We start from the raw sequence: 27,435 nt of genomic DNA on the forward strand, positions 1-27,435 counted from the left end.
GCACTGTTCCAGGTGCGGGAGGAAGCTGGGGCCTTCAGTACCGCTGCCGGATCTGTCCTGCCCCATAGCACCCAGCCCTCCCTGGAAACAGCACACTGGCATCTCTTCAAGGACTGTCTTTATTCAGGAATCATAAACATCACAGCCTCTCCTCAAAGTCAAACCTAATTCCCAGGTCTCCAGATGCATCCAAGTCCTCTAAGGCTGGCTGGGGCAGCATGTTTGCTGTAGTGTTTGAGGGCGAGAGAATGACCACCCATGCAGAAAGCTGGCCTGAGCTGCCTTCTGCCTGCTTTGGCTTTCCCACCTAATTAGGAGCCCACCTCTCTTGGTGGGGAAAGGCTGCTCCCAAAGCACCACCCAGCTAGGCCTGAGGGCAGAGCATGGAGTCCAGGCCTTGTTTCCTTGCTGCCAGCTGTCAGAGCTCCCCTGAGCCAGACAGCCTTGCTCAGCAACTGGGCTGTGGCCACTTAGGGAATGGGCTCTGTGGTATGATGGGCCAGGTGGGCTAACGCTGGCAGCTACAGGCGGAGCCTCTTGATGTCTTCATTGCGGAAGTCTATGCGCAAAGCCAGCACCTGACGCACTTCAGCAGGAGTGAGGCGCCATGTCAATGGGCCGGAGTTGGCACCCCAGTAATCTAGGATCTCAGTCACCTGTGGGGAAGAACATAGAGTAGTCAAGCAAGGCGGGGACTCTCCTAAGGGAAGGCCCGGGGCTCCACTGAGGGTAGAGCAGGGGTACCCAGGAAGGAGAAGGTGCCCCTCAGGGCTAGGCTGCTGGCAGACATGGTTTTGACGGAATGGGAAATTTTGTCTTTACCTCTCTTTCCAGTCACTTTTTCCCGGCTAGGCAAGGGAGCCTCACATACCCGCTCCAGATTGAGGATTGTTGCCATCTGGGACAGCCGGGCAAACTTGTCTCGGATGGTCCAGGTGGTCACCGTGGTAAGGTAGGCAATGAGTGATCTCAGTTCCTTGTCAAACTGCAGACCACCCAGCTGCAGGAGAACACAGGGCCAGTCGCTGTGTTGAAGGACTGGCCTTCTGGCCAAGCAGAACTGGCCTCAAATTGCTCTAAGGCCTCAGAAACCTGGGCAGGACTGGACCTAGATATGCAGGGCTGCTCGAAGCAGACAGAGGGGACACAAGTCTTGCGGTGGCATGACTTGTCTTCCTCAGAGGAGAAACGATAGAGCTGTGAACCCTTGCCCCCTTGACCTTACCCGGTTGAAGGTGGATTTCAGCACCACTTTCTCCAACTCAGTGGCAACAAGGCTGGTCATGAGGCTGGTCAAGCTGTCATAGATGACTGGGGACAGGCTGACCTGCACATAGAAGCTCAACATCAGCAGGAATCCCACCTAACCCCTCTGCCTGTGCACCAGAATCTTCAGGGTATGGGGATAGTTACATGAAGACACGGGGGAGTTTCTACAGGCCAGGGTTAGGAGGGCTTTGGGTCTCCACCAGGAGTGTGATGAGAAGCTGTAAGCTGCTGGTTTGAGCAGAGGTGGGTGATTCCATAATCACCTCTAGATGACCCCTAGAGCCTCCACTCACCTTAAACTCTGCCATTTGCTGCTCCAGATTAAGGATGAACTGTTGTACCCAAGGGTCGTTGGCCTCATAGTCGTTGAATTCTTCCTATTGTCAGGAAGCAAGGTGGGTCACCGTGTAGTAAGGTCACCATGGATCTCTTTCTAAGTACCATTCATACTCACCCCACCTCTACCCTCTAAGAAAATAATGTAAGAGGTCCTTCCTCCTCTGTAGCTTCTGACTCATCTAGCATAAAACTAGCTTGGACGCCCAGGCTGGCAGAAACTTCCTGGATCACATTTCCATCCAGCAAAGAGCCCTGGGCTGTAGCAGTGGCCAACATAATGTAGTAAGGCTCCTGGCATTTTATTCCCTCTTGTATCTCATTTTCTACAGGAATGAATTTACTAGGCTAGGGGAAAAAAGCTCTACTCTATAATAGGTGGGCAAGAAGAGCCTCAATAAAAGGGAACGAGTCAAGACAAAAGTCCCTTCAGGTGTCCTTCTGAGACCTTCTGACTGCAGGAAGCCACTGTTTCCTGGGAGGAACCTAGTCTTTGAGGGTGAGGGAAGCGGGCCTGGGAGGCACGTAAGGTCTAGTCTGTTTAGATGGCTCCACTGCCCTCCAGCTGGGGGTTAAGGGGTGCAGGATAAGCCTGGGCTTGATGGCTGCCTGCGGTCAGGCCAACCTCTTCAATGTTGTGGGAGACGGAGAGAAAGGTGTTGATCCAAGGCTGCACCTGCGGCTTGACTGCTGTGCTGGTGAGCTCTGTCAGTCCTTCCTGCACAAGGACAAGGCAGAGACACATCAGACACAGGAGGCACCCTGCCCCCATCCCTTCCCTTTCTTCTCCATCCATCCCTTGACTACAGGCATTCTTCGAGCTCTGAGGCATTCTGCAGGCCCTGTCGGAAGTATAATAAAGACAAACCTAATAAAAGAAGCCAGAAACAATGGGTCCCTTTCCAACTGTATGCTGATTCAGATCTGGGATAGAGACGAGGCCCTGATGTTCTGGTAAACTCTCAAAAGAAGAGATTTCAAAGTGCCTGGTGCTAGGCCAAGCAGCAGGTTAGAGTAGCCATGTTCCATTTCCTCTGAGCACCTTTCTGAGGGCTCTTGTCACTGTGGGGGCTAAGTGGAGACTTCAGAGGACAAGACCCTGGTTTATCAATGTGGCAACTGCGCTGCTGAAAAACCAACTGGGCCTTTAGTCTCAAGGGACTTGTACAGCTTCAGTGGCTTGCATGCTACTCCCTCACCCCTCCTCCACATTTCCTTATACACAGTGGGGCCCACAATAAGCCAGTTAACAAACTTCTCAGAACACCACACAGGAATAGGATTCCATCAGCAGTTGAACCTGGGGTTTACCTGCAAGAGATCTCGGAATTTGTTGGACACGGCAGCCAAGTCAGAAAGGCAACTGTCAAACTTGGCCTGGGCCTGCTCCCCTCCGATGCCCTGGCTGAACAGCTTGGTGCAGTCACTCTAGGGGAGAGCAGTGTGTTAAGACTACTGAACATTCCTGGGCCATGGGAGTGTGAGGAGAGGCAGAGAGGAGGCCAATATACAACCAGCTGTTTCTTCTGCTCCAGCCTTTTCTGGGAGCAGCTATGGCCTATTCTAGGCAAGGGCCCTGATGGGCTTCAGAAGACCTGGGTTCTATCCTGGTGGCTATCCACTTGGCTCTCACTTTTCCATTTGGAATATGGGGGTACCAGTGTCAGGGAAAGTGAGTAAGAAACATAAATATCAGGAATTTAATCATACCTTTAGAGTTAGACATTCCTAGGTTCAAGTCCTGGCTCAGTCATATATTAGTTAAGTGACCTTGGGCAAATGATTTCAAGTTTCTGAGTTTCGACTTGTCTATAAAATGGGAACACAAATTCCTGCTTGCATGGTTGTTGTGAGAGTTGTACGAGGAGATGCAAAGTATTGCCACACAGTAGACACTAAATATTGTTAGTTTCTACTTCTTAAATATTTTTGTCTGGCTACCGAAGGGAGATTGTCATGAATCATACCTAAGATTTAAGTGCTTACTGTGTGCCAGGCCCTGTTCTAAACATTTTCTTTTATTAATTAAAGTACCTATTCTCCTTAAAAAAACAAAAACAGAAACAGGGCTACCGGTTAGCTCACTTGGTTAAAGCACCGTGCTGATAACACCAAGATCAAGGGTTTCGATCCCTGTACTGGCCAGCTGCCAAAAAAACTCCCCCAAAACTTTGACCGTTAAAAAAAAAAACTATCCTATGAAGTGGGTACTACTATTATCCCCATTGTACAGATGAGGAAACTGATGCACAGAGAAGTTAATAACATACCCAAAGCCACAGCATAAGTCACGGAGCTGGGATTCTAGCCCAGGAATTCTGGCTCCAGAGTGCCTGCTCCTAATCACTACTCTCTAGTAAGGTGTAGAGAACTCCACAGCGGGAACTGCTTGAAGCTCATGTTTTGGGTTGCCAGGAGCTGCCCACATTTCTTGTGGCCTCCTTAGAAGGCTTGTGCTGTTTTGGCTACAGCAGGAGAAGCTGCATGGAAGAGTCACAAAGGGACTGATCTAGCAGGCAGAAGACCACAGTTTCCACAGCAGCTCCAGCACTTACTGTCTTTACCTAGCCCTTCAACCCCATCTGTAAAAATGGACATCAACACCTGAACTGCCCATCTCAAAGGGCTGTTGATGTGGCTGAGAAAAAATATCTGTGACATGCAAATCTAAAGGGGTGTTTATGGGAATTGTTTTTTTCAGCTCTTTGCTATCCCTCTTTTCTTTGACTTAGCTAATTCTATTGGCTCAGTTCTGAATTTCTAAAATTTCCCAAAATTTTACTTCAAAATCCAACAGACTAGGGCCGGCCCGTGGCTCACTTGGGAGAGTGTGGTGCTGATAATACCAAGTCAAGGGTTAAGATCCCCTTACCTGTCATCTTTAAAAACAAACAAACAAACAAACAAAATCCAACAGACTAATGTTAAGAATGAAGTCAGGAATACAATCTAAAGTGCCACGACTTAATGATAGAACACATATTACATGATAGACACTATACTATCAGTATATTGTATCACCTTATTTTATTCCATTTTAAGGTCATTTGGGGTAAATACCTAACCTAGTCCAGTTTACAGCACTACTGTAAACTCTCACCTCCCTAGTCTCTCTGAGGCTCCCGCAAGTACTCTGATAGCTAGTGGGCCTTCCCTTCCCTGTGTGTTGGCTCCCAGCTTCAGTCTGGCCGGCCTAAAACCCACACTCACCCAGCTTGTGCACTGGGCCCTTTGCTTCTGCTGCTAAGCCTCCTCCTCCGTACAAGTGCCCACTGTGGAGGCAGGACCCCACCCACCCTTCTGTTCTAGAGGCTGAATTTGGGAGTAAGAATTGAGCCCCTCATTTTCTAATTCTTCACAAAGTGATTCTACATGCTGTTATTTTTAACCGTTAATACACTCAATAAGTACCACTACAATGACTTGCATGTACCAGCTGCTTTATATTACCACATTCATCTCACAACAACTCTGTGGGGTAGAAGTCTGGCCCAAATGAGGAAACAGGCTCAGGAAGGGTATAGAACTTGCCTGAGGCCATACAACTGGTGAATGGTCAAGTGGAGTATTGAACTCTGGGACATCTGACTTCAAAGCCCAAGCAACTGCCACTATACCATGCTGTCTTCCTTTAAAAAACAATAGCAACTGGCTTGTACAGGGTTTGGTGAATCTTATCTTAATCTCTTATATTTATAGAGGGCTTTGTTATTTTCCTTCTTTTTTTGGCAGATGGTCAGTATAGGGATCAAACCCTGGACCTTGGTGTCATCAGCACCATGCTCTAACCAACCAAGCTAACCAGCCAGCCCATGGCTTTGTCATTTTCATAAAGTGCTTTCATCCCTATTTTTCTTAGTGGCTGGCTGGTAAGGGGATCCAAACCCCTTACCTTGGTGTTACCAGCACCATGCTCTCCCAAGTGAGAAAGCGGCCAGCCCCTCAACCCTATTTTTTCATTAGGCCACCCAACAAAGTCAAAGTAGGGCAGGATGGAGATCTATATCTGATTTCATGGATGAGAGACTAAGGCTCACAGAACTAAGGGACTTGTCCAAGGTCACATGCCAAGTACGTTCTGGAAAATCTAGAATTTCTGGAAAATCTAATTTGAATTCTGATCTTCCAACTCTGAGCTTTTCCCTCTGGTCTGGAGATGTCTTGCTACCATGTCAGTCACCACGAATCCCCTTAAGTGTGGCTCAATGTCTGGGAATGCCCCAGTCCCCACAGAGGTGAGTATACAGGGCTCTCTCTCAACATGGAGAGGCTGCAGCTGCTGAAAGCTGATAGGCAATTTCCCCTGTACCTCCAGCGTCTTCTTCAGAGTGGAGATGTTTTCACTGCAGACTTCCACGTTGTTCAGAGACACCTGGGAGATGAGGAAGGAAGAACATGACTTCCTGCTCACTGGTGCTTGCTATGCTACACTTTCCAATGCCAGCTTGGCTGCCAGCTGCAATAAATGAGGCTCAGAGAGGTTGGCTTGATAGACTCAGGAGAGCCCACACCACTGTCATCAGGCTGGATGCTTAGTTCTTGGATTGGGAGAATGTGAACCAGGCTCACCCTTTCTTCTATGCCTGATGCTGAGGAGCAGAGCCATCAGGACCTCAGAGGTAGTAAGTCCAGGTTTTAGATCTTTTTGTTCCATGTTACTCACAGACCAGAAATGACTCAGGCACATAGGTCTGAGATAAATCCTGGGGCTCCAAACTGCCAAGCCCAGGTCAGTGATGCAAAGCCTGACATTCATTAAATGAAAGCTTCCAGAGAGCCTGCCACCTATGAGCACTCTCATCTGTCATCTCACTGACCTTGCCAGATACCCCAACAAAACAAGTATTATCAAGCCCAGTTCATATGAAGAAATGAGACTCTTCAGAAGGTAAAATGACTCACCAAAGTCAGCCAACAACTGATTAGCAAATGTTTACTGAGTGCCCACTATGTGCCAGGCACTGTTCTAGGCATGGAGAAGACAGTTAACAAAACAGATAAAATCCATCCCCTCAGAGAGTTGACATTCCAGAAGGAAAGTCAGATAGTAAACAAATATATTATTATATAATGTCAGGTAGTGATAAACACCAGGAAGAAAAATAAAGCAGGTATGGAGACAGAAACTCAGGTTAACAAGGCCACAAAGCTGGAGCCAGGATTAGAATTCAGGTCTGCCTATTCTGCGCCAAGGTCTCCTTTTTCATAGCTCAACTGCCTTATAGACTAGGTGTAGAAGTAAGCCATAAAAAGCAGCATGTGACAAAAGCAATAATTAAGACACAGACTGCTGTGGCCATTTAGAGGAAAGAACTGTTTTGGACTGAGGCATTCAAGGAAGGCTCCATGGCAGTTGGTAGCTGAGGTGAATCTAAAACGCTGGAACATAATTCTGATAGGAGAGGACAGAGTACATTTCTCCACCTCCATTGGCCTCTCTAGCTCACTGTCCTATTTGATATTTTCTTTATGGTACTTATGGTTTTCTGATTCTGGGTTGTTTCTCGTCTGCCTTTTCCACTAGAATGAGACCCCATGAAGGCAGGGATCCAGCCTGTCTTCTTCACTGTTATAACTCTAGTACAGCAACGTCCAACTTTCTTGATGGAAATATTCTAAATCTGCACTGGTACCCCTAACCATGTGTGGTTACTGAGTACTTGAAATGTGGCTAGTACAACTCAGGAACTGGATTTCTTACTTAAATGTAAAGTTAAATAGCCACCTGGGGCTAGTGCTACCATGTTGGGCAGTGTAGCTCTAGACCCAGAACAGTGTCTGATGTGTAGAAGTTTCTCAATAAATATTTATTGAATGAGTGAGTAAATGAATTTATCCTGGAAAAGGAATAATATAAGCAAGTGCAGAATGGCAGAAAACCCCAACACAGTATTTGGAAATTAGCAGAGTCAGGTCACAGCCATGTGCAGGGAAGTGGAAGATGTAGAGTGATGGGGAGGCGGGGCTTGAAGTCTGACTGGGACTTGGGTGGTATGCTATGTCCTGTGGCCTGGGTGGCACCGAGGAGTCTTTAAAGCAGGTGAATGCCACACAAGCACAGCTATGGTTTGGGAACTAACCCAGAAGCTGAGTGGGGGAGGAATTACAGTGTTTGAGAGGACCCCACTGCCTCTGAACTGGTGTGCTGGGGGCAGGACTAGGAAGACAGGAGTGAGGTAGGGAGGAGCCAAGCTCTGAGACATGAGTCAGAAGCTTCAGGATTTCAGGGTAAAAGGAGAATCCCAGCACCCCAAGAACTGAGGTTAGGAAGTCCCTCTCATCTTCCCCTGGGGTACTTTCCTTGTCAGTGTCCTGCAGCCAATACTGAAAAATCATGTTGCTGACAGTGCTGCTTAGGCACTCTCCTGTGGATGGATAAGACCTTTCTTTAACATGCCACAACACAAGGCTGCTAACATAACCAAGTATCCAGAGACAGCTGTCGTGACAGCTGATGAAGGCCATACATAGATGTTTCCAAAGTATTTGAGGACACGAAAAATAATTGTCGTGAGGGGAAAATGGACTTGGGTTCAAACGGTATTGATTTCAAAGTTTCCCTTGTACTGACAGTCCTTGTTAGCATGGATTTACTGGGCTTCTCCCTTTCCCATGGTGAATGATATGTCAGTAGTTGGGGAATTCATCCTGACAGCCAAATGAATCAAGGTGACATAAAAAATAGGCCCTGTGGTTGGAGTGATGACATTTTAAGTACTTGGCATCAGGAAAACTGGAAACCTGTCACCAAGCATTTAGCATCACTTTTCTTTTTGGCATTATCTTCTGGGCCCTCAAACAATGAAACTGTTTGAATGGTATGTCCCTACAGAGCAGTAAATGAGTGAACATACACTGGCCATCCTTGGGGATATGTGTAGTTAAGTGGTGGAAAAGATGACTGCAAAGGTACATGGGTTAGACTTAGGAGTTCTTAAACAAACTACCAGGCAAAGAAATCTTTGATTTAGCTTTGATGTGTTAGGTAGCAAGGAGCCAATGAAATATTTGTGAGCACAGAAATGAAAGAATCAAAGTTAAGTTCTGTAAAAAAATGAAACGGAATGCAAACAAAATAAAAAAATTTAAGTCAGTTCATGATCATATGGTACTGGTTGTTGGACATTTTGGCAAAGTTCTCCAAAGGTACCATATTTCAGAAGCAATAGTTTCTTGGAGCTGATCCTCTTTCTGGCAACAACCATGATATCCCAGATCAAATGAACCCATGCCCAGGAAAAATATTTCAAATGACCAGAAGTGAGTGGGGCTGTCTAAATAGTCTTCATATTGGATCTGACGACTAATTACTGTGGGTTCCCCTGCACAGGGGCAGGTAGCTGTCTCTGAAAGCAATAGCTCTTAACTCTTTTGAGGTCACAGACCCTTTTAAGAACTTGATAAAAGCTAAGGACCCTGCTTCCAGAAAAATGCATGTATACATTTTTGCATCCAACCCCATCTGTGGACTGTTGATTGACAGCTCTGCTACTGGATGTCTCCTTCAGTCTCTGAACCTCAGGAGTCAAGACTCAAGACTATGGGCAATGTGGGGAAGGAGCAGAGTGGACCTCTGACAGCGCTGTTCCCAGTCATCCCAAGAGAGGCTTGATTGTGAGCACAGGACTCATATGTGTTCTCTTTGGCTCATCACAAACTGGCTTTTACCTCGCGCAAATACTTTCATCTTCCATGCTTCTCCTTCCCCACTTTCACACAACTGATAAGACTCACTGCTTCATCACATCTGTCATTCTGGGTAGCTAAGGGCTTTAATAAAGTCACCTATCCAGAGGAAATTGAAAGTTTAAGACATGAGCTAGAAAAGCAGTCCTGGTAGGCCTACAGGCTTGGTACCCACCCATGCTGTGGGCCTCTCCGCAGAGAAGTGGTTTGGGGCCCTGACACAGGCGTTACAGTTAGTTCTGTGGCAGATGTAAGCCATACTTGACACTCAGTGGGGCCCCTGGACACCTGGGCAGTGCTCTTGGGAATGGCACTAGGGGAGAGCTGAGGAGCCCAGCCTTCTGGCAAGGAAAAGTGCATGTCCTAGTTTAGGCTGCTCAGAATAGGTTCCTGGGTAAGAAATGGATTCAAAACTTTCTAGGAGCAGCTTTCCTAAAGAAGGAATTTTCTTTCTATATAGGCACTGGAGGAAAAGTCTCCAGCTCAAGGCTGATTGCACTGTGGTTTATAGGTCATAGTTTAGCCTCTCAAGATAAACTGACCCAGCTCCCAACCTGTGGGCTACCTACCAGGAAGGACAGCTTGGCTTCATCAGTGCTTTCGATGCCTTTTGTGTCAAATTTGCCCTGCTGCAGGCTGCTGTGCATGATGTTCACGGCACTTGTCACCCCGCGCTGTATGTCCTGTAAGGTGGTGGCTGGGAAGCCCATCCGCAGCTTGTTACACAAAACATCTCTGGGGAGCAGAATGGCATATGGGTACTGACAGTGCTCAATCTGGCCTCCAGGACAGCAGGGCCAGAGTGCCCACTATCCTGAGACAGCCACAGAAGTTGTTCTTTTGTGGGGAATAACCAATCCTTGAGACCACTGTAGGAGACTTAAGGAGCCAATGTATAAGAGTGACCAACACCCTCTTAAGGACACTGATATACCAAGAACATACAAAGGATACCGGCCAATTCTTTACTTCTTTCTTTCTTTTTCTTTTTTTTTAAAGATGACCGGTAAGGGGATCTTAACTCTTGACTTGGTGTTGTCAGCACCACGCTCTCTCAAGTGAGCGAACCGGCCATCTCTATATAGGGATTCAAACCCACGGCCTTGGTGTTATCAGCACCACACTCTCCCAAGTAAGCCATGGGCTGGCCCTTAATTCTTTACTTCTTTTGAGGCTTTTCAGATGTCACCACTGAAGTCCAACAAACAGAGACAGTACAGCTTAGTGAAAGGCAGTACTGTGTAGGAGTTGAGAGAATAAGTTTTGAGTCAGTTACTTCTAGACTCTATGCTCTACAACTTAGGAGGTGTGTGATCTTTGACAAGGGATGGAATTGCCCTAAACCCCAGTTTCCTTATCTGTAAAATAGAACAAATAACTCCTATCTCATAGGGTTGTTATTAGGACTAAAAAAGAGCAGGAGATTAGCACAGTGCCTGGCCTTTAGCAACGGAAGCTATGTTATTATTACAACTACTGCTTTCATCTGAAGTGCCTCTTCTTCCTCCTAGGTCTGAGGGCCAACAGCCCCTTCAATACAGTCCAGGGAATAGAAATTTGGCCCATAAGATATCTGGGTGATCAACAGCTGCCTGGAGCCAAAGATGTTGTCTAGAGACAGGAGCTTATTTCCTCTATAGAACTGAACTAGAAGCATAAGGGGAAAAAAAGGAAGAAACAAATGGGCCTCAGGAATCAACCACAACTAGGACCTTTCCGCCTAGAAAGGAGAAAGGGAGTCAGCCGTACCTGAAGTCAGACTCCAGCTCTGTGGTGGCGAGGTTGATCATGGCACAGAGACAGTCGATGCTGGAGCTGGACAGAGCCCGCCCAATGCACTTCTTAACAATGTAGAAGACATCATCCACCATGCTGGAAGTCAACTGGCCCTTCTCGTAGGTGTCTAGAGCCACAGCCTACCCAAAAGGCAAAGTACCCAGTTCTGCTTGTCATGTTCTAGAAGGTTCTGGACACACTGGCTCTATACCTTGTCCATGTTTCTACCAACATGGCTTATCCTGGTCACAGTTTGTTGTGAATCTTCTTTGCGAAAGTAGCTCACTTCCCTATTGATCAGTACATTAGGAAATTAAATATTTAGGACCTTTGCTTTGGAGACATCCATTACCTAGGATGTAAGACATCAGGAGTGGCCCTACTTCCCCAAGGCTCCTCGCCCACATATTTCCAGGGAGGCAGGGAACAAGTAGGCTCCCTAAGGAGTTGAGTTGTTCTTTTGTGATCCTTGGGAAATAAGTCGCAGCTCAGTATATGAAAAATATAACAACTCCAAAGATGCCCTCTAACCATACAAAGCAGTGCCACTCAGTCTGCATGCAAAAGTATTCTCAAAGCAGGACTGAGAAATATGATATGCCTCAGCCATTTCTTTCAGCCTGGCTTCTTGGACAGGAAGCCCCATTTCTAAAAGATGTGTCCTATGTCTTACCTTATTGACAGTCTCCCTCATGAAGTACTCCTCCATGGTAATATATAAACCAATTAGCTCCTGCATGGTACAGCTCAATAGGCAGTTATTGAGGAGCTTGTCCAGACACTTCTGGTGTTCTAGGGGACAGCCAAGAAAGGAATACTCACTTTTCTTCCCCAAGGGAAACGGAGCAACTTTTTCATTTTTTCATGTTGCTTTTTAGTCTTCCTTCCAAATATGTACATATTTTACATGGTTATAACCATGGTATAGATACAATTTTATATTCTGCTTTAAAAAGTTATATAACATACCACCCCTGACACCTGCAGCCAGCCCAGCAACAACCACCAAGCCACAGCAAGAAGGGCTCCAGTTTCCCAAGTTGGGATGGTGGGGGTGAGGGCTTTTGCTACACCCCTCCCCAATATCTGCACCCAGCCCAGCAATGACCAAGCTGGAAGTCCCCTGGTCTCCCCTGTGGGAATGAGGGGCAGGTACCACAGGCCTCAGTCCCACCCCTCCTCCTTCCTCCTTCCATCCCATTTCCTTCCCCTTTCCCCTTTCTGCCTTCCTCCCAACTGCTCTGCAACAACATCCTAGAATGTAAAAAAAAATATTAATAAAATTATATTAAAAAAATAAATAAAAAGTTATATCACAAATATATTCCATGTTTCTACACACCTTACTTAAACTTCTCTTCTTTCTAGCTCACTTTAATGACTATGTGGCATTTTATCAGGTGGATAATCCATTATTTTTAACCACTCCCCTATTTTTAGACATCTGGGTTATTTCCAAATGTTTTGCCATTATTGGAGATAATTAGAAATCACAGTAATTAGAGATTATAGTGAACACTTTTGTACAAATAACTTTTTACTCTTTTTCCATTATTTCCTTAGGATTAATAAATAGGAGTCAAAAGACAAAGTTTGTAGGGCAGAGATTAAAATCCATTGAATATAGAACATTTCATTTTCTAGGGCCGAGCCCGTGGCGCACTTGGTAGAGTGCTGCGCTGGGAGCGCGGCGATGCTCCCGCCGCGGGTTCGGATCCTATATAGGACTGACCGGTGCACTCACTGGCTGAGTGCCCGTCACGAAAAAACGACCAAAAAAAAAAAAAAAAAAAAAAAAAGAACATTTCATTTTCTAAACCAGCTCTGTCCAGTAGAATTTTCTGTGATGATGGAAATGTTCTATATCTATGTTGGCCAATATGGTGGCTACTAGCCATGGTAGCTATTGAGTACTTGAAATGTGACTAGTGGGACCAAGGAACTGAATTTTAAAATTTATTTAATTTTAATTAAATTTGAATTTCAACAGTCACATGTGGCTGGTGGCTATTACATTGGACGGCATTGACATCGATAAGCACCAAACTCCAAATGAGCACATATTCTCCTTTAAATACTGATTCAATAACTCCACTGTCGTGTATTGTTGACACGACCCATGCAGAATGCCACAGATGCTGGGTGGGTCTCAAGTCCCCAGTTTAGAGAAAGCCTGCAGATAACCTGCCCAGCAGGAATTAACTGGTCATCTTAAAAACCTGGAGAGTTAATCTGTAAATGAAATTGGATTGTGGAACACCTTATTTTACAATGTCATTTATCCCTTCAAAAATTGTGACTGGGGAGCTGGGAGACTAGGAGTGGGTAGAAGACTTTCTTTACATTATATACTGTTTTTTTTAAAGCTTTATTGCAGTCAAATTCTATACCACTGAGCTATACCCTCACTAAAGCTTTATTGGAGTATAATTTATATTCCATAAAATTCACCCATTGTATGTGTACAATTCAATAATTTTTAGTAACTTTACAGATTTGTGTAACCATTGCCACAATCCAGTTTTAGAATATTTCTACTATTCCCAAAAGTTTCCTACTTCATTTACATATACCTTTTTTAAAAATTATTTTTATATTTAATTGACATATAATAATTATACATATTTTTGGGGTACAATGTGATGTTTTGATACATGTATACAACATATATATTTTTGTATTATTTAAATTACCTATCTATCATGTGCACATACCTCCTTAAATCAAACAACAGAACTCTAAAGAAGAGCTGGGCGGAAAGCATGGTATGGAGAAAAGAGCAGAGGAAAATCATCTAAAACTGGGTATCAGTTTTCCTTATCTGTAAAATGAGCAGATGACCCCAAAGGTCCAGTCCAATTTTAAAATGCGGTACACCTAGATGTCCTCCTCGGAGTAAGTTTGCCCACAGACCTCCAGAGGCTAACAACCTTTAACTGTTTCCATAGTAAGAGATCTGTGGCTTAACTATCACAAAGGAGTGCCAACTATACACCCCAGCCCTCCCAGAGAAGACGGGAAACATGTTTTACCTTGTTTTACTTCTTCTGAGGCCATGGAATCCCCCACCTCAAAATCAGAGCTGATCCTCTTCCTGAGGAAGCGTAAGTATAGTTCACTGCGGGCATTCATCAGGGTGACCTCAGTCAGAATGGGGTCCAGTTCCCTAAGACACATGGAGCAGAATGAATAAGGACAACACTGGATTCCCTCAGATACAAGAGCCTGAGGCAAACAGTCCCAAACTCTCCTTCCCCAGTGGGCCCATAAGGATCCTGGTTCTGCGTGCCTGATTATAATCAGAGACAGCTGTCAAAAACGTTGTCCATTTACCTGTTTCACTAGAATCATTCACCCCCTAAAATTCTGCCAGGGCTAAATAAGAGATTGGGGAGGTGTGTTTTCTTCTATGGTTTGAATAAAAATTATCTATGCCTCATGTGAAAGAAAACATACCTCCCCAATCTGTAATTTAGCCCTGGAAGGATTTTAGGATACATCATTAAATTGTGTCTTAACACCCACTCATTTATCCCAACAAATAGCCAAAGCAATCTTGAAGTAAAAAAGTTGGAAGACTTCCTGATTTCAAAACTTACTACAAAGCTACAGCAGTACCATAAGGATATGGAATAGAATTGAGAGTCTACAGGTCAAACGATTTTCTTTCTTTTTTTTTTTTTTTGAAAGACCGGTAAGGAGATCTCAACCCTTGGCTTGGTGTTGTCAGCACCCCTCTCAGCCAGTGAGCCAACCGGCCATCCCTATATAGGATCTGAACCTGTGGCCTTGGTGTTATCAGCACTGCACTCTCCCGAATGAGCCACGGGCCGGCCCTAGGTCAAATGATTTTCAATGAGAGTGCTAAGACAATTCAACAGGGAAAGAATGGTCCTATCAACAAATTGTGCCGAGACAACTGATATCCATATGAGAAAGAATAAAACCCTACCTCACGTTATATGCAAAAATGAACTCCCTCTGCATACTGAAGTCCAAGAGATCTTTTCAAAATATAAACCTGGACATGTCACATGATTTCCATAGCTCTAAGGATACAAGAGCCCGAATGGCCTGACCCTAATGACCTCTCCATATTCATCTCATTTTAGGCTCTCCCCAACTCTTTGCACTTCATCTACACTGACTTCTTTTCAGTTTTTCAAATCTACAGGACCTTTGATCTTTGTACATGCTTTCCCTGCTCTACCTGAACACTTCTTTTCTCCTATTCACTCTTCAGGTCTCAGATCTAAGGTCATTTCCTCAGGAATTCTCCCTTGAACTTCCCCAGATTAGGTTACATCACCTTATTACATGCTCTCCTGTATCTTATAATTAGTATTATTTCATAATAGTTAACAATACAAACTCTAGAATCAGACTGCTTGGATTCTACTTTTGGCTCTGCCACTTTCTAGCTGTATGACCTTGGCAAGTCATTTAATCTCTCCAGACTTCAGTTTGCTCATCTGTGAAATGTTTATGGATTAAGTCAGTGATTTTCAACTGAGGGCAATTTTGCCCCCCCCAGGGGATACTAGCATCTAGTGGTAAAGGCAGGGATGCTAACCATCTTACAATGCACAAGACAGTCCCCCATAACAAAGAACTATCCAGCCAAAATGCTAGGAGTGCAGAGGTTAAGAAACTTTGTATTAAATTGTTTATCTGTTAAGTGCTTAGAACAGTGTCTGGCATATAGTAAACACTATACTCATATATGTGTTAACTATTATTATTTTCTGTGTACTTTACAGATTTTAGGTGCCACAAAGAAAAAATTATGTCTGTTTTGCTCACTTTGCTTGCTGCCGTATTTGGCACATAGTGTATACTCAGTAAGAATTTCTTGATTGAATGAATACATTTTTTATTTTGCTGGATTTTTCTCTTTTTTAAGGCAAGTCAAGTGAAGCAGTGGAGTGAAGAAGGAACAAAGACATCTGTAACTGGTTGTGATCAGTTAGTTGCAAACACCATTGCACTTGAATCCACCTGTTTGTTTTTTCTTCTAACAAGCATATATTACTTTTATTATAAAGAGTAAAAATTTAAAACTTTAGGATAGTAGTTACCTTTGAGGAGAGGGAAGAGGAGAGTCACTCTGGGGGCTTCAAAAGTATTGGTAATGATCTATTATTCTTAACCACACATTTAAAAACAAAGACCACATTGTAACAGAGTAGTCTGAATTATAAGGATTACCAATTCAAACTCCTATGGGCTGAAGAAAAGGGTAGTATTATTACCTTGGTTCGATTTTTTCTGTTGCAGAATTTCTCATTAAGCTGTTCTGGACATGCCGAAACTGCAATACACCACAGAAATGAGAATACTCTTCCCCACCCTCCATGTATCTGCCTCTTGCTGGTCATGCCAAACTTTTGGCATACAAGAATGTTTATGTTTAGTTTGCTTTCCTTCAAGCCAGAGATGAAGATGATTTGCTTTAGGTTTATGATGCTAATGCTCACCTCTATTACTGCACTTAAAATTTATACTAATGGTGTTCTAATGGAATACAGTCTAGTTTCCTAGCCTGGAGTTCTAGAAATAAAATTGTAAAAGGCCACTCCTTTTTCTATGTCCTACTTTTACTTTCTCTGCTCAAAGGAATGGAAAAATAAAGTTCTGAAAAAGCAAGTGTTATCGTCAGCACTTAGGGAACTACCGGGAAATTTGAGACAAATTACTTGACACTACATAGGACCTTAGGAGATAAAATTCTCATTATATCACCAGAGGGCACTGTCACACATTCTGTGATAGAGAACTGACTTAACATTTCTGTTGTGTTCCTTTCAGGAAGGCCTTTCTATTTCCTTCTTAGTTTTTTCCCGAGGCCATCATTTCTACAAAGTAAGTCCAAAGTAAGCTGGTGATGGACAAGATTCAGGCCAGTCTGCATTTCACACTGATTTTTCTCTGTCTGCAACTTTTTTCATTTTTTCCCCCTCCAATTTATTCTACTCAGTGTCCCTGGCTGAAGCTGCTTCCAAACCACCTGTAGCTTCCCCTGCTCACCTGCTGGTGGTAGTCCCTCTGCTTGATGAACTTGTCCACCACCTTCTCCACCTGTCTGTCACATTCTACCTGCAGATGTTTGATCAGGGTATAAAGTCTCCCCAGCCCATAATAGGTCTCCACTATTGGTTGATGGGTCTCCACAATGCGGGCAATCCCTAGAAGGAAGGCAGTGGAGGACTAGATTCCAAACATTCTTCCCACAAAATAAACTCCTTTCTCCCATCCAGGACTAACCCAGGTCTAACTCAATCCTTTTTGGCTTCACCTCCCGAAATGAACACAAATAGTCCTAGTCAGTGCTAGAGGTTACTAAGCAAATTTATTTGTTAAATATGCACAGTGCTTGGTAGACAAGCAGGCATTTGATAAGTTACATTGATACTGTTTTCTACAGCAGTGTCTTTGGAAATCAGCATCACTCACTTTCCAGTAATTTATTTTAGGGTTAAATTTACTCTCACATAGTTTTAGGACTAGGGAGGCTCAAAATACCAAAGAGACTCCTACTAAGCTTTGTTAATAGGATACTGGATCTAAAAGTTAATTCTCTAGTAAATCAATACACAGTAAACTATAGGATTAAGTTAAAGGCATCAGGCTAGAGGGGAGAGAAGAAAGGCTAGAATGCCAGCATCAGACAGAAATGTCTCCAATCTCCCCAGAGTAGTGAAAGACTTGCCTTCAAACAGGAGAGTGAGTGTATCTGCGAAGATGACTGCAGCTCTTCGATCACTCATATCCATCCCTAGCACCAACTGCAGATTCTCTTCAGCTTTACTGGCTACCTGAAAAGAGCAGAACAACCACATATGAGGCCAGCCTCATACCAGGTATGTCTCAGTTTTCCAAAAAGGCTTTCCATTGGCTTTCCTTTTTTCCATATTTCCCTTGATGCCTGGAAGCCCAGGCAGCACAGAGGAACCTCCTTTGGTGGCCTCTGGGCTGTCTGAGCCTCAGGCAGGACAAGGAACTTGAGCATGGTAGTAGCTTTTCTTGTATTCAGAGGTATAAACAATGCTTTTCTTCTCCCCGAAAATATGGACTGCCATTAGCCAAGGGAGAGAGTCCCCAGTTTCAATAATCTTCTCAAAGTACAACTTGTTATCATTAATGGTGCTTTGTTGAACAGGACAAGAAATCTGGGTACTGTGGAAGGGACTTTTAATGGATTAAAAGTAGAAGCCAAGGGCCGGCCCGTGGCTCACTCGGGAGAGTGTGGTGCTGATAACGCCAAGGCCACGGGTTCGGATCCTATATAGGGATGGCCGGTTAGTTCACTGGCTGAGCGTGGTGCTGACAACACCAAGCCAGGGGTTGAGATCCCCTACCGGTCATCTTTTTTTAAAAAAAAAGTAGAAGCAATTTCTAGGTCTCAGACAGCAAAGTACTGATTAAAAAGTACCATAAAGCAGTTGTATATTATTTTTAATTAATTACATTTTAGAATGGAGAAAACACAAATTTAAACATTCAAAAGGAACAAAGGAATGTACAGCAAAAAGTGGTTCTTCCTCTTACCTATGTCACCTGACATCCTAATTCCCTGCTCCAAAAATATCCTAGGCTTATACAAGCATCTATCTTTATTGCCACTCCCCTAATTTTAAACAGGAATGATGGAATACTGTTTTGTTCCTTGTCTGTTTAAAAAACCACATATGTTAGAGAGTAAAATATGTCACAAGTATGGAACTGTCTCATTTTTCTTAATGGAAGAACCGTGTTCTGTTACAGAGAATTGACGGAGAGAAGGATGCACCGACATACTCGTATAGTTAAAAAAAAAAAACCCTCCGCACATATGCCTGTTGGATGTGCTTCTCTTCATCTAAGGGGTGAGTGTGGGGAAGCCCTGAGACCTTACCCAAAATATGTTTCTTTTTCAGGATTTAACTTTAAGTCGTCTCACCTCCTTCATCTCAATGTGGCTTATTTTGAGATTCAAGGCTGGTTATGAAGTCTTACAACCACCAATCAAGAGTTCTAATTGCTCTTAAAAGAAGATAGTTCCTGACTGACAGCCCAGAAAGGGTGATTTAACTCATCAGAAAACTTGCATTTTAATTTTCCTATACTTTCACCTGGCCTGTTGGAAATAAATGTGCATCAGCAGATGACCAGGCCATGCTTGGTACACAGTAGACGGCAACAGATATGTTGACAACTGAATGTATGCATCCAGTCCTGCCAGGCAATAGCAAGAGGAGAAGGGGAAGTCATATGCAGAAGAGAGAAATTACCCATAGAAACTGGATCCATTCAGTGCCCCAATCTGCAGGCAGAGAGCCATACCATTATCTTGCCAAGTGCTCAGGGTCCATACCTGCTTGCAAAGGTATTCTGAGAACTTGCTTAATCCCTCCTCATGCAAACCCAGCAGTGGGAAGATCTTGAAGAAGCGCTCCACCTGGGGCAGATCCCCTTCCTTGGTGGCAATGGCAAACTTCTTTGCTACAATGGCTTTGAGACGCTGCTCAGCTTCCTGCAGCAATTTCAGGTTGGCATCAATCATGCTCCCTGCTCAATGGGGAGAAAATAAGAATTAATGTAAAGAACGGAATTGTGTCAGGTCCATGTCCTTAGTCTGTGCACTACTATTCACTTGACAAATATGTATTGAGCATTTCCTGTATACAAGATACTATGCTAGCAATATAGATTATTTAAAGGTGAATCAGCCACAATTCTACTGTCATGGAAGTTAAAATCAAATGAAAGAGATAAGGTTTATGCACAACTAAGTATAATAAAATTCAGTGTATGATGTGTCATAAGAAAGGTGCCCAAAAGTCATATTTCTGGCTGAAGTAATCAGAAAAGGCTTCCTAGAAAAGGTGACATTCCATCTCAGAGATGGGCAGGATTTTAATATCTGCATGAGAAGATATGCATTCCAGGGAAAGGGAATGAAATAAGCAAAGGAATAGAAGCAGATATACAAAAAGAGTATTTGCACAGTATTGCAAGTAGCATATGCCCTGGCATACAGAAGAGCTCGACAAATATTTGCACATTGAATGGATGTATGAGTGAATAGCATGAAATAAGGCTAGAGAGACAGGGTGAGTCAAGATCAAGGAAGACCCAAAATACTAGGCTAAGAACCTCATTTTATACGTAGCCTATTTGATTAAATGCAAAGAACCCACTGGTCAGAGAATCAGTAGATCTGAATTCATTCTCCTTTTCCATAAAATTGGAATCACAACACTTGCCCTGGGATGGTATACAGTGCCTACTATCAGACAAGGAAGCTTCCTAACAACAGATGCCTTTTTCCTGGTTGAGTTTGCCTAGTTCAGATTACAGATGCTTGTAATTAAACTAGAAGTCAACAGTTTGGGATGCTGACCTTCTTTGCCCTGTCGGCTAAGCTCAATGACTGACTTGTCCAGGCACAAGTAGCGATGAATGTGGGCTGCAGCCTGCTCATAATCTTCATTCCTTAAAGCAGTCTGAACTCCATCCATGCAGAACTTCAGGTCCAAGATGTCATCAGCTCTCTGAATGGCCTGATATAGGCGGTTCTGCAAAAAGACTTAGTGCTTAGAAACAATATCCTATTCTTTTAAAAACATGTCTCCCAGAGGCAGGGTGATTTGGGAGCTAAATATGGTTAATCACAGGTCCTTTACAGCTTTTACTGGCAAACTCACAACCACCACCGCTACCACTCAAAAAACTGTTATTGATGATCATCAAGACTACTGACATTAATGTAGTCAAATTCTTCATTTTAATGGAAGCAGGAACAGGGATAATCCATATTTATATTTGGCTTATTTTGTTAAATTTATAATAGAATCAGAACGCATTTGACATTTTGGGAATATAACATTGTAAACCAAGTAATAGAGTAAGCAAAATATGTGGAAGGTATTTTTCTCTTAAAAAAAAGCAAACATGTTTTAAAACAAAAACCTTGATATGTGAGTTAGTGGATATGAGGCTATAGTGTTTTGTGGTGAAGCTATTTTTGCAGAATCTGAACAAACAGATGAGGAAGAGTTATGCTATTTCACAGGGGCAAACTGAGTCTGGGACTGACTTGTTCAAGAACATAAATCCTGTGCTATCCAATACAGTTACCACTAACCGCAAATGGCTATTGAGCACTTGAAATATGGCTAGTTCAAATTAAGTGTGTATGTGTAAAGTACTGTCAGCCCTCTGTATCTGTGGGTTCCATATCTGTGTATTCAACCAACTGCAGATGGAAAATATTTGGGAAAAAAAAATTGTCTGTACTGAACATGTACAGACTTTTTTTCTTGGCATTATTTCCTAAACAATACAACACCTATTTACATAGCATTTACATTATATTAGTTATTATGAGTAGTATAGAGATGATTTAAAGTATACATAATGCACAGATTATATGCAAATACTAAGCCACTTTATATCAGGGACTTGAGCATCCTTGGGAGGTCCTGGAACCAATCGCCCATGGATACCAAGGGATGACTATATACACCAAATTTCAAAGACTCGATACAAAAATAAAGGTAAAATATCTCTTTAATGTCTATATTACATGTTGAAATGGCTTTTTGGATATAATGGGTTAAATAAAATATGAATATTAAAATTATTTTCACGTATTTCTTTTTACTTAGAAAAAAATGGCTACTAGAAAATCTAAAATTATGTAGGTGGTTCATATTAGAGTTCTTTTTTTCCAATCTGGGCAACTTTTATTTCATTTTCTTACCTAATTTCCCTGGCTAGAACTTTTAGTGCAATGTTAAAGAGATCTACCAAGGTCAGACATCCTCACCTTAGGGGGAAAGCATCCCATCTTTTACCAGTAAGTAGAATGTTAGCTGTGGATTTTTCATAGATATTTTATACCAGGTTGAGGAAGTTCCCTTCCATTCCAAGTTTAAGTGTTTTTATCAGAAAGGAGGATTGAACTCTGTCAAATGCTTTTTCTGAGACTATGAAGTGATTATGTAGTTTCTGTCCTTTATTCTATTGATACGGGGTATTAATTGACTTTCAGATTTTAAACCAACCTTGCATTCCTAGGATAAATCCCACTTGGTCATGATATATAATCCTTTTTCACATGTTGTTGGATTTGTTTTGCTAGTGTTTTGTTGAGGATTTTTATGTCTATATTCATAAGAGTTACTGGTCTGGAGTTTTCTTGTGATATCTCTGTCTGGTTTTGGTATCTCAAATTAGATTTCTATTGGATGGTGCTGCTCTCATCTCTAATGGTAGCTTCTTTACTGCCATCTGCTAACTCAAACATCAAGAACTCAGTGGGATTACCTTGGCCAGGTCAAGCTGACGGACTTTGCTAGACACATTCTCGGCTAGGTTGCAGGTAAAGGTGATCATTCCAGCCAGTTGCTTTGCATCTCCCTCAATCAACTGCAGATTGGGACTGTAGACACACATTGTCAGCACACACACACATCCATAGGAGCAAAGGGTAAGAAGAGATGGAAACATTTTTTTGCAGATGGAGACTATGTCTCGTACTTCTCTTGCACCTCCCCACAACTCAGCTCAGTTCACTCTACACACAGCTTTTTTTTTTTTTTTTTTAATCTGACTGGTAAGGGGATCTTAACCTTTGACTTGGTGTTGTCAGCACCAAGCTCTCCCAAGTGAGCAAACCGGCCATTCCTATATAGGGATCCGAACCTGTGGCCTTGGTGTTATCAGCACCACATTCTCTCAAGTGAGCCATAGGCCGGCCCTAAAAAATTAATTTCTAAAACTACTAAAGACACCCCTCAACATATACAGCCAAAAAACTAGAGAACAGATTTTCTCAATTGCTAAATGAGCATAAAATGCCCTAAACAATGAGAGGATGATGAGATCAAAGAGCAATTTTTATGACTAGCAAATACACGAAGTCTAAAAACAGTGGTTCTCAAACTTGAGCTGAATCACCCGGTAGGCCCCACCCCAGAGTTTCGGATGCAGTAAGTTTGGGGTGGGGTGCCAGAATTTGCATTTTTAACTAGTTTCCATGTGATGCTGGTACTGCTGGTCCAAAGATCTTTGAGAACGACTGAACTATATCCTTAGATGTTCACTTTACCTTGAGGTAATGCTTCTCTATATTTCAAACTCAACTGGCAGTAACAGAAAGTTAGGAAAAATAATAACTTATCTAATGGACCCTGTTGGAATTTATAATAGCTCTTGCTGAGTGAGATACACAGACTCACCCCATTCGGTGGAGAGTGACCATCTTACTTTCAATGGTGTTTTGGTGTTCCAAAAGAGCATCCAGCTCTCTCTCTACCACTTTCTGAAACACAGAGACACATTTTGTAATCAGAATTGTCAGAAGGAACCTTAATAATTATCTAAACCAACCACTTAGCTGAAGGGTGAATTGCATTTCAAATTTCTTCTTTCCTTTTACTATGTTCCCCTCAGATTTTAACAAACAACACTTCATTTTTGCACTTATCACACTGCATGATTATTACCTTATACATTATTCCATCTAGTAGATGAGTACCACAATGAGAGGAAATAAACTTTCATTCAATATTAGTATAGTGCCTAACAGGAAGGCATTTTTTTTTTTTTTCAAAAAAGATGACTGGTAAGGGGATCTTAACCCTTGACTCGATGTTGTCAGCACCATGCTCTCCCAAGTGAGCTAACTGGCCATCTCTATAAAGGGATCCAAGTCTGTGGCCTTGGTGTTATCAGCACCACACTCTCCCAAGTGAGCCATGGGCCGGCCCCAGGAAAGCATTTGAAATGTATTGGCTAAACAAATGAAATCCCCACAGTGGCAGTGACAAAAAAATCTCTTCTTGGTGGATAGTCAATAACCAGAGAAGATAAATAAAACTCTATTTCAGTAAGCTATTTACTGTGCTATTTCAATTTTTGTAAATTTCTTATGATTCAGTTTCTTCATCTGTAAAATAGGGATAGTAACACATATCCCATAAGACTGTTGTGCAAGTCAAACAGGACAATACACAAAGCTTAACACAGCATGTATGGTATAGTTCAACAACAGTCATTAATATTAACTACTCATTTTTACTAAAGTAGACCAGTAGAATTAGGGGAAATGTCCTCCTGCCAGTCACAAAATACAATATAGAAGTCATATATTTCTGTTGGTAAGATCTCCTTAATTTTTTCCCCCAAAGTATTGATTGATTCAATGAATGCAAGCTTAGAAATGTTGAGTACTGAATTTTAAAATACATCTTGCAGAAAAACATACAGAAAATGTTAGAGTTGGTGCAAGTTAATATTTGAAAATATTCAAAGATATTAATAGTCCCCTCTCCCCCAGGCTGAAACTGCCTTTTGTGCTCAACCCGACTTAAAAGTTCGTTTTGGGAAACAGCCGCTGAACGTTTAGGTCAGAGCTTGGATCTCTTCCTTCTGACTGGCAAGGAACACAACTGACATTCAAAAGTGATTTAATAGGGTCGGCCCGTGGCTCACTCGGGAGAGTGCGGTGCTGATAACACCAAGGCCACGGTTCGGATCCTATATAGGGATGGCCGGTTGGCTCACTGGCTGAGCGAGGTGCTGACAACAGCAAGCCAAGGGTTGAGATCCCCTTACCGGTCATCTTAAAAAAAAAAAAAAAAAAGTAATTTAATGGCATCAGATTGCCACGGAAAAGGAGGGAGGAGTCAGGATATAGAACGTGACGAATTGAAAGGAATCTTAGAGTCTAGTCCACACTCCTCATTTGACAGAATGTCCGGGGTACAAGAGATGGAGTGACTTGTCCAAGATTAGACAGTTGTGCTTGAGTCTTAAAAGCTCAAACTTCTACAAAGCTGTGCATTTAACCAAAGCGCTAAAATTACATCTACAAATCATTCTCCCCAAGAGAAAGTCTTAAAACGCTTCAACAAGTTTATTTGCAATGATTTTCCGCTTAAATAAGATAACAGGATGAAAGTGTTTCATTAATATTAAATTGCTAAACCAATGCAATTCTCACTCTAACTTTACTGCGGTGCAGAAACCAGTGACTATGGGCCAGGTAAATCAATGGGGGGAGGGGGAAAGGGGAGGGTGCACGGTATCGCCTAGATACCAGGGAAAACGAGTGAACAGAGTTGACAATCTCTCCAAACACCCAGCTACATTCCCACTTCTTGGGTAGGTGCTTTTTTGTTCCCCCAGGCAAGGAGAGAGCTTCCCACAGCCCGGATTTCCCAATACTGACAGCTCCTACGCCCCACTGCCCCTGGATCCTCCTGGAAAGAGGAGGCTCGGCCCCCCACCTCCTCTCCGCAAAGCCGTTCGTACACAGCCTCCAGCTCCTGCAGCTCTGTCAGGGAGCGAATGAGCTCGGTGGAGATTTCGGAGCAGCGGCTTCCTCCCACCCCCTCAGACGGCGAAGGCACAGCTGACAACTTCGGCGCGGAATCGCCCTCCGCCATCTTGGTCCCCATTCGGCGTTTCCGGGCCTGTGAGGTCCCCTCCCCGTTGGCGCGCTGGGTCTGTGGGCTGCCCAGAGAAGTGCCTGACGAACTCCTGTTTTTTTAAGACTACTTAAAAAAAAATCGATTAATTTTCCATTCTTCTGGAAAAAGTGACGGCAATAAAGTATATTTAAATAATTTTCAATGCTGTGTGGAAGCCAGACGGAAGCGTTTAAAAAATGATATCTACATCCTACAGGAGCGGGTTGGGTACCTCTTTCCGCCGCGCGCCACTGGGAGGCCCCTGTCTTGAGGGCTAATGGCGGATGCCAGCGGGTTGGCTTTGGCGGTGGCTTAGGCCTTGAAGGGACTCTGCATCCGTCGTATATCTACGCCATCCTTCCCGCTGCAGGGTAAAGAAACGGCCTCTCGACTTCCCCGGGCCTGGGCGGGTGGACAGTGGCCATGCAGGAGGGGCGCCCGACGCTTTGGTTGCGGATGGGGGGGGTCTCAGAGCCAGGCTAGGCCCGAGAGGTCCGAGCAGGGGAGGAGGAAGAGGATGAGCTGTAGTGGAATGCTTGGGGCGCGAAAACGGCTTTCTGAATTCACGTCCTGCGTCTTTTCGTGGGGTGGGAACGAGTCCTGGCTCAAAATAAGGCTTGTAGAGATTGTTTGTCTTTTAGGCCCTGGGACCTCTGAGACTGGGGGGAGGGGGAGGTGTGAGAAGGAGCGGGAGGGACGTTTCCCTCTGGAGAGAGTAAACGGTACAGTGACGGGATAGGTGGAAAGATCGAGCGTGTTAATAAGCGTAAATACCGGAAACAGTCTTTGGAGCCAAATCTCTGATTTGAATTTGTGTTTTAGTAAGTGGGCAACTTGTTTCCTTCTCTGCAGCTCAGTTTTCTCCTGTGCACGATCTTATCTTGAAGATAGACTTTGCAGAGCTTCAACGCGGTGATGTTCCCTTGGAACATGCAGAAAGGATGGAATTAGCAATCACACAGGCTTTTTGTACTAATCACAGACAGACGTGGGGGAAGTTACAAAGTTTACAAAATTTTGGCTGTTAATGATTCCCGTTATGTAGTTCTTGTAGATCTGGACTGATCTTTCTCCAAAATGCACCTTCCTCTCTTACCCAAGATAAAAGTGTAGCTGGAGAACCTGGATCCAACTGGGTTTGGGGAAGATGAATTCCAAGGGTTTGTAATGGATGGCGTCAGTATAAAGAAAAGGGAAAGTAGGCGAATTCTTCCGGTCAGGTGCAGAGAATGAAAAGTAGCTTGGGGGGTGCTGTTCAGGGTTTTGGAAATGGCTTCTGGTTTCCTCTGTTTTTCTCTGCTTTTCTTCTTGGTCGTTTCTGCACCCTCTTTCAACCTCAGACCTTTTCCTTTATCTTTCCCTGTGATCCTAAAAGAGCATTAAAGCTGTTTTTTAGTCTCAGGTAGACAGATTTCTCTCTCTTAGGATCCATTTCCAGTCTAGAGGATTGATCTTGTCACCCTGCTTTAGCCCAGCCCAGAAACAGTTATGAGGACATTTATTCATAATTCTTTTCTCTGGTTTAACAGCAGAATCAAATTTGATGTTAATTGCACAGCAGTGACTTTGGATTTTTCAGTATACCTTGCTTTTGTCTCTAAATAATTACATTGGGGGAAAATAATTCATTTTTTTTTTAACAGTAACTGTGTTTATAGGTGTAGTTTTGGGTAATTCTTTTTTTTTTTCTTCTTTGTGGGGGCTGGTGAGTATGGGGATCTGAACCCTCGACCTTGGTGTTATTAGCACCGTTCTCTAACCAGTTGAGCTAACTGGCCAGCCCAGTTTTGTATAATTCTTTATGGCAGAGGTACCTCTGTGCAGTCTTCAGTGTTTTGTTTTTTGAGAAGGAATTTTTTGTTGTGACATTATACTGCTTTAGGGAGGCTTCCTCCTGATGTGGCAGGAA

The 27,435-nt window shown here is 43.4% G+C and overlaps 2 protein-coding genes across 3 annotated transcripts in view; one reads left to right on the forward strand and one right to left on the reverse strand.

The window, feature by feature from the left end:
* Positions 1 to 103: 103 nt before the first annotated feature.
* Positions 104 to 25,514, reverse strand: COG4 (component of oligomeric golgi complex 4). Of its 2 annotated transcripts, none has more exons than XM_063110521.1 (19): positions 25,344 to 25,514; positions 23,292 to 23,374; positions 22,378 to 22,492; positions 20,450 to 20,624; positions 19,421 to 19,614; positions 17,777 to 17,882; positions 17,095 to 17,252; positions 16,320 to 16,378; positions 14,100 to 14,233; positions 11,741 to 11,859; positions 11,041 to 11,207; positions 9,861 to 10,026; positions 5,915 to 5,977; positions 2,917 to 3,033; positions 2,231 to 2,323; positions 1,563 to 1,646; positions 1,226 to 1,327; positions 872 to 1,000; positions 104 to 656 (listed from the first exon to the last, which is right to left on the reverse strand). In XM_063110521.1, exons 1-19 carry the CDS (start codon positions 25,512 to 25,514, stop codon positions 522 to 524), a joined length of 2,370 nt encoding a protein of 789 aa, XP_062966591.1. In that variant the 3' UTR covers positions 104 to 521. The 2 variants fall into 2 exon arrangements, with proteins under 2 accessions (XP_062966591.1, XP_062966592.1); XM_063110522.1 differs by having other exon boundaries at positions 25,369 to 25,440.
* A 279-nt stretch (positions 25,515 to 25,793) lies between these two features.
* The window catches only part of SF3B3 (splicing factor 3b subunit 3), a 40,728-nt gene continuing 39,086 nt past the window's right edge, over positions 25,794 to 27,435 (forward strand). The window contains exon 1 of the mRNA XM_063111815.1: positions 25,794 to 25,897. The gene's annotated coding sequence lies outside the window, so the exon portion shown is untranslated. The remainder of the gene's footprint in view (positions 25,898 to 27,435) is intronic.

The sequence above is a fragment of the Cynocephalus volans genome, chromosome 10 (genome assembly GCF_027409185.1).
Source record: "Cynocephalus volans isolate mCynVol1 chromosome 10, mCynVol1.pri, whole genome shotgun sequence".
NCBI classification, from domain to species: Eukaryota; Metazoa; Chordata; class Mammalia; order Dermoptera; family Cynocephalidae; genus Cynocephalus; species Cynocephalus volans.

Bases quoted from the DNA above. Each gene is read 5' to 3' on its own strand.
- COG4 (XM_063110521.1), bottom strand. From the start codon at position 25,514: ATGGGGACCAAGATGGCGGAGGGCGATTCCGCGCCGAAGTTGTCAGCT. The intron at 17,253-17,776 runs GCAAGTCTTTCA...CCTTCCTTCTAG, and splicing joins ACTCACTCTCCTGTTTGAAG to GGATTGCCCGCATTGTGGAG. The intron at 3,034-5,914 runs GTACAGGGGAAA...GCTCTCCCCTAG, and splicing joins CTCTGAAGAAGACGCTGGAG to AGTGACTGCACCAAGCTGTT.